The 6,205-nt window shown below is 36.6% G+C and overlaps 1 protein-coding gene across 1 annotated transcript; it reads left to right on the forward strand.

The window, feature by feature from the left end:
• Nucleotides 1–2,251: 2,251 nt before the first annotated feature.
• LOC111915753 (purple acid phosphatase 2) lies at nt 2,252–5,458 on the forward strand. Its single transcript, XM_023911405.2, has 8 exons — nt 2,252–2,569; nt 3,291–3,491; nt 3,673–3,784; nt 3,868–4,097; nt 4,222–4,360; nt 4,431–4,651; nt 4,728–4,849; nt 5,107–5,458. The coding sequence occupies exons 1-8, from the start codon at nt 2,387–2,389 to the stop codon at nt 5,303–5,305; spliced, it is 1,407 nt and encodes a 468-aa protein (XP_023767173.1). The 5' UTR covers nt 2,252–2,386; the 3' UTR covers nt 5,306–5,458.
• The last annotated feature ends 747 nt before the right edge of the window (nt 5,459–6,205 follow it).

Consider the following 6,205-nt stretch of genomic DNA (forward strand, 5'->3'; position numbering starts at 1 on the left):
ATGAATATGGCTGAGGTTTTACCAGTGTTTTAAAAACCAGTTCGAACCGGCCGGTTGAACCGGTCGAACCGGAAACCGGAGGTCAAGACGGTTCAATTTGGACCGGTTTAATAATGATTTCCTGACCGGATTGAACCGGCCGGTTTTGGTAAAAAACCGGTTCAACCGGCTAAATTGAACTGGAATGGACCGGGTTGAACCGGACATTTTTGGATTTTTGTGTTTGTTTTGGGCTTTTTTGTTTGATTTTGACTTCTATAATGATTGTTTTTATATGTTGCATTCTATTTACATTTGTAATACTAAAAAGATGACAAGTTTTGTAATCAATGTATGCAGGATAATTAAAAACATATAAAAATATAGAACCGGTTTGACCATCCGGTTGAACCGGTTAAACCGGTTGAACCGGAAAACGTCCCCCGATCGATTCAATTAAAAAACCGGTTTTTAAAACATTGGGTTTTACCCTCGTTTAGTTTTCGAGAGTGGGGTCAGGAGCCCCATCCACAAATAGCCCACGACCCGAAAAATAATTACCTTATATTTAATTTTGAAGAGAAAAAAATATTAATTTTAAAGTAACCATTTAATAATATATGTTTTGTATTTAAGTAATTAGTATAATATATAAGGTTAAAAGAAATAATCGAGGGAAAAATATGATAAAGAATGTTGAATGGAGTAATCAGTAGATTCTGTGCCAAATAGGGTTAACGGGGGATTTGAAGGAAACGAGGTAGGAATAGGAGCGATCTTGAAATTTGAAGGCAAGGTCGGGGAAACAGTGAAATTCGAGATCTATGTTAAGGGTGGGGGAACATGGGAATTTGGGAGCAAGGATGGGGAGATTTATTTTGTTCCCTATTTGTTCCTGTTGACATCCCTAATCAGCTAATTTTCCCACCGATTAGTCTAGTTGTCTCCTTCCAAGTAACGATGACATGACTGGGGATGAATAGATATCGGGTCAACACCTACTTTACGTCTAAATCAGTGGCATAATAGGAATCTAAATAGTCGACTAAGATACACTCCGTGTCATTAACATATATGAGGCCAAAATCTTAACCGCCTTTCAAGTATTAGAATGCATAATCACCTCTTGTAGATCCTCTATGTAATATGGCATCATATCAACTGAGTGTGTGTTGCGTCCGACTTTTTACACACCATTGCATACATGAAACTCCCTATAGTTGGTACAAACTCTAGACATATACTCCATCTTCTCCTTGTGATAAGTAGAATTTCTCTACTAAGCCTATGGTATGGTTACGTTTAATTATATTTAAGATTGAACTTCAAGTTTGTGAAGTATATTAAAAAACAAACAAAAATGTACATTTTTTCTAACTTACATGAAAACCAATATGGAAAAAATGTTTTTTTTTTCTTTATTTTCTTTTTGTAAAAAAAAAAAGAATTAATTTGTTAAAACGGAAAAAACTTAAAAAAATGTATAAAACTAGGGGTGAAAAATTGGATAATTGTGTCGTGTTTATGTCTGACACAACACGACAAGACAATATTTTATGTGATAAGAACAGGACACGACATGATGTCGTGTTTTTTTAACTAACACGAAAACTAACAAATTAAAAAACAACAAACACGACAAATATAACATAATATAAGGCTGTTAGGTGTGGGCAATGCCCATGGGGGAGTTTTTTCTCGTTATGACGACACAAACACCGCCTCCTTCACCGTTTTTGCGTGTTATAAACCTGCCCGTTGCTTCCTCTTACCACCACAACATCCCATATTGCCCGTTTTCTTCTTTTTTCTTCTAAAAACGTCGGTGGGCGTTGCCCACACCAACTAATCTAACAATTAATTTGTTTAATTAATATTTAATTATACATAACATGACAAACACGAAAAACACGAAAAAAAAATTGCTAAATCGTATAAATTTCGTGTTGAATTTTGAACACAAAAATTCTAGGGATCGTAATGTTGGAATTTAGTCGTGACTCTTAACCTATATATATCTGAATGTTTTCGTTTTTAACCAATCAATTCAATAATTGATAAAGAGATAAATCAGAAACATATAAATAATACCTGATTTTAAGGATCAAATCTGGATTATATTTTTATCTGTTTAGATACTTCACGACTTCTACTGATGCATATGCTCCATAGCAAGGGAATATTCCTGACTTGGGTAATTTGACTAGAAGATGCACGTGTCCTCCACTTCATCAAGATAATCAATCAATAATTTTGCTTCTAAATTAAATCAACACAAACGAGTTTATCCACACACGCATACTAAAGTCAGCACTCGCACCCATTCCGTATATAAGAACAAGAAACAAAGGGGTTTGTTTAATTTCTGCTATCTGGATTCGAGGTTTATTGGGTGAAGCTAAGATCCATGGGTACGAACCGGGTCGGCGTTGGCTCCGTTTATCTACTAGCGTGTTTGATTTTAGGAGCTCTAAGATCATGCAATGGAGGGATCAGCAGTAGCTATGCCAGAAGCAACAGCATTAGTGCTGATATGCCGTTAAACAGCGATGTTTTTGCAGTTCCTCCTGGTTATAATTCTCCTCAACAGGTTTCTAATACTCTATCTGTGCATTCATATATCACATCAGTAGGTTTTGGTACCCTAAATTTGAGTTCTGATGATCTTATCATACATTTGCTTGGATTTGAAGTGGGTATTTTTGATGAAAATCATTGAAAATTTCAGTTGAGAAATTTTACTTATCACAAATTAATGTTAATCTCACCTGTGGTTTTGATGTTCTACACAACTTTCAAATGCAAAAAAGATTCCAATTTTAGTTTTGCAACTTTGAATATAAGATTCGTGATTCAGATCATACAATTTGGCTAGATTCGTTAAGCAAGCTATGAGATTCTCTTTCCAATTCATAGAATTGGTATAGTGATTCTTGATTTAATTCACCAATTTTCAAGTGTGTTTATTCATTTAAGTCCAACGTAATTATGAATTCTTTCCTTTATAATGTATAAGATTGTTCATTATAACAATTCCAATTTCATTTCAAAAAATCTACCTACTTATAGCAACGCTACATAAAAAAAACTATTTTCACAGCTACAATTCTGTAGATTTTTGAAAGTATATTTTCTTGATAAGAAAATGTTAAAAATACAATTCTATAATTGGTAGATTTTTCAAAATAAGAAGTGTAGTACTGTAGTAGAACGAAAAGAAAGTAGGATGCTATAATTAGTATGTTGTTCAAAATGTTAAAACTGCATTGCTATTTTTTGCATTTAAACCTTGTACCTAATTTTGAATGAAGGTTCACATAACACAAGGGGATCACGAAGGTAAAGGAGTGATTATTTCTTGGGTTACACCAGATGAACCTGGTTCAAGTGAAGTCATTTACTGGGCTGAAAATAGTGAGCTCAAAAAACACGCAGTAGGAACCGTTGTCACCTACAAGTACTACAACTACAGCTCACCGTACATCCATCACTGCACCATCAAGAACCTTGAAGTAAGCAAAGTCAATGCTTCTATGCTCTTATGTCTGCCACCTAGCAGGCCACTGTGTGATCAGTATGGGCCCACTCAGGGGTTGCTGGAAGAATAACCTTTTTGCAGAAACAAAACATGTTATCATAATTTACAATGATTAACAAAGTAGTCGTATTAACCTTATTATATTAAATTTGCAGTATGACACCAAGTACTTTTACGAAGTCGGAATTGGAAACGCCAAACGACAATTTTGGTTCATTACGCCACCTGAAGTGGGGCCCGATGTGCCTTATACTTTCGGTCTTATTGGTATAACATGAATTGAAATAATGCTGACTCATTGACCAGTTTGACCGAGATGGGACTTATTTGTTTCCGTTGTCTTTCAATAGGTGATCTTGGTCAAACATTTGACTCGAATCGGACTTTGACTCATTATGAGTCAAACCCGGCGAAAGGGAAAGCCGTGTTGTTTGTTGGAGACCTTTCATATGCGGATGCATACCCGTTGCATGATAATAACAGGTGGGATTCATGGGCAAGGTTTGTTGAAAGAAGTGTTGCTTACCAACCATGGATTTGGAGTGCTGGGAATCATGAAATCGATTTTCTTCCTGAATATGTAAAAAGTTTGATCCATTTGATTCTTATACATATAACCATTTCTATGTTAAGTCGTATTTCTTTCTATATTAAGTAAAAAGGAAAAAACACATTTATCATATGTCTTCATTTTGATTTTGCAGGGTGAGACAGAACCATTCAAGCCTTATACACACCGCTATTATGTACCATATAAATCATCCGGGAGCACATCTCCTCTTTGGTACTCAATCAAGAGGGCTTCAGCATACATAATTGTCATGTCTTCTTATTCAGCTTATGGTACGAATGTCACATGAATAAGGAGGGTATTTACGTATTTGTTATTGTAACATGTATTGTTGTTTTGTAGGAATGTACACACCACAGTATAAGTGGCTCATGAGTGAGCTACCAAAAGTGAACAGAAGTGAGACACCATGGCTTATTGTTGTTATGCATTGTCCATTATATAGCAGCTATGTGCATCATTACATGGAAGGTGAAACAATGAGAGTGATGTATGAACAATATTTTGTTCAGTACAAAGTTGATGTTGTCTTTTCGGGACACGTTCATGCATACGAACGAACTGTAAGCACTTGTTAAATTCTTTCTCACATTTACCATAAATCCAGAAAAAATTCATTACCTTGTTGATATGTTTCAGGGACGCGTATCGAATATTGCTTACAACATTGAAAACGGATTGTGCACTCCTAGAAATGACGGATTAGCCCCTGTTTACATAACCATTGGGGATGGAGGAAACCAAGAAGGATTACTCTATGAGTACGTTGCTTAAAATATGTGTGCCCTTGTTAATGTTATATGGGGACTTGAGTGGACTAAACAAGTTTTTTAGGGATAGTTTAGATGATAAGGAGGGCGTTTACGTCTTTTATACTAGGGAGAGATCAAGAATGAGTCCATGTCCCACTTTTGTTTCACCTTTTTAGATGGGACAAAAACTTGCAGTCTAAATCCTAGTCTAATGCATGTCAAACAATACAGTACAGCCTGTTGATTTGATAATTTTTTTTGTGCAGAATGGTTGATCCACAACCAAGGTATTCAGCATATAGGGAACCAAGTTATGGGCATGGGATATTTGATATCAAGAACAAGACTCATGCATATTTTGCATGGCATCGTAATCAAGATGGATATGCTGTTGAAGGAGACTCTTTATGGTTTGAGAATCTATACTGGAAATCATCACAGGATTCATTGTCTACATCATTTTGAGTGGAACTTCAAGATCATAACTTTGAAATCCACAAATGAATACGTTCATACAAATTGTCATATGATGTTTGTAATAATGGTAAATGTTAATTGTTATGGTTATGATCATGGTATCGACAAAAAGTATGTTATAAAATGAGTCGTTCATACGAATTGTCAATTGTTGTTTGTAATAACTCTCCAAGCCACCTCCAAATCATGTTCGTAGTTTAACACTGCAGCCTACCCCCATATCTTTCTTCAAATCAATCTCACCTTTATAGCTTTTCTTTCTTTGTTAGAGATTAAATTCAAAGCTTGTAAAGTTTTTCATTCACGCAATGACATGAAAATAATTTGGTTTGCAAAATGTTTACGCAGGAATTAGAATCTGTCAATGAATTGAAATCTGTTAGGAATTGTAATCCAATTCCATAGTCTGTATGAATGACATTGGTTGGCATGAAGTGGAATTGGAATCTAGTTCCATATTTTGCTTGGTTGGAAGAAAATGGAATTGGAACGAAGTAAAATGACATAACTACCCTTCTTATTTTTGCTTAATTTTACTTTGTTTTATAAGTTATATGTGGTGGTGGCGGCGATGGCAGGTGTAGTGGTGGTGGTAGCAGGTGGCGGTGGGGGTTGTGGTGGTTATGGACTGTAGCGTAGCGTTATGGCGGTGGTGGTGGTGCTTGGTGACAATGATGGTGGTGGTGGTGGTGATAGGTGATAGTTGTGGCTGTGGTGGCGGTGCCGGCGGCGGCTGGTGCAGCAGCGGTGGTGGTGACGACGGTGGTGGCGGTAGCGACAACGATGGCGGTAGCGACAACGATGGCGGATGGCGGGTGGTGGTGGCGGCGGCAGTGGTAGGTGGTGGCGGCGATAGTGGAGATGGCGGTTGGTGGTAGGTGTGACATT

The sequence above is a fragment of the Lactuca sativa genome, chromosome 1 (genome assembly GCF_002870075.4).
Source record: "Lactuca sativa cultivar Salinas chromosome 1, Lsat_Salinas_v11, whole genome shotgun sequence".
In the NCBI taxonomy this organism is placed as follows: Eukaryota; Viridiplantae; Streptophyta; class Magnoliopsida; order Asterales; family Asteraceae; genus Lactuca; species Lactuca sativa.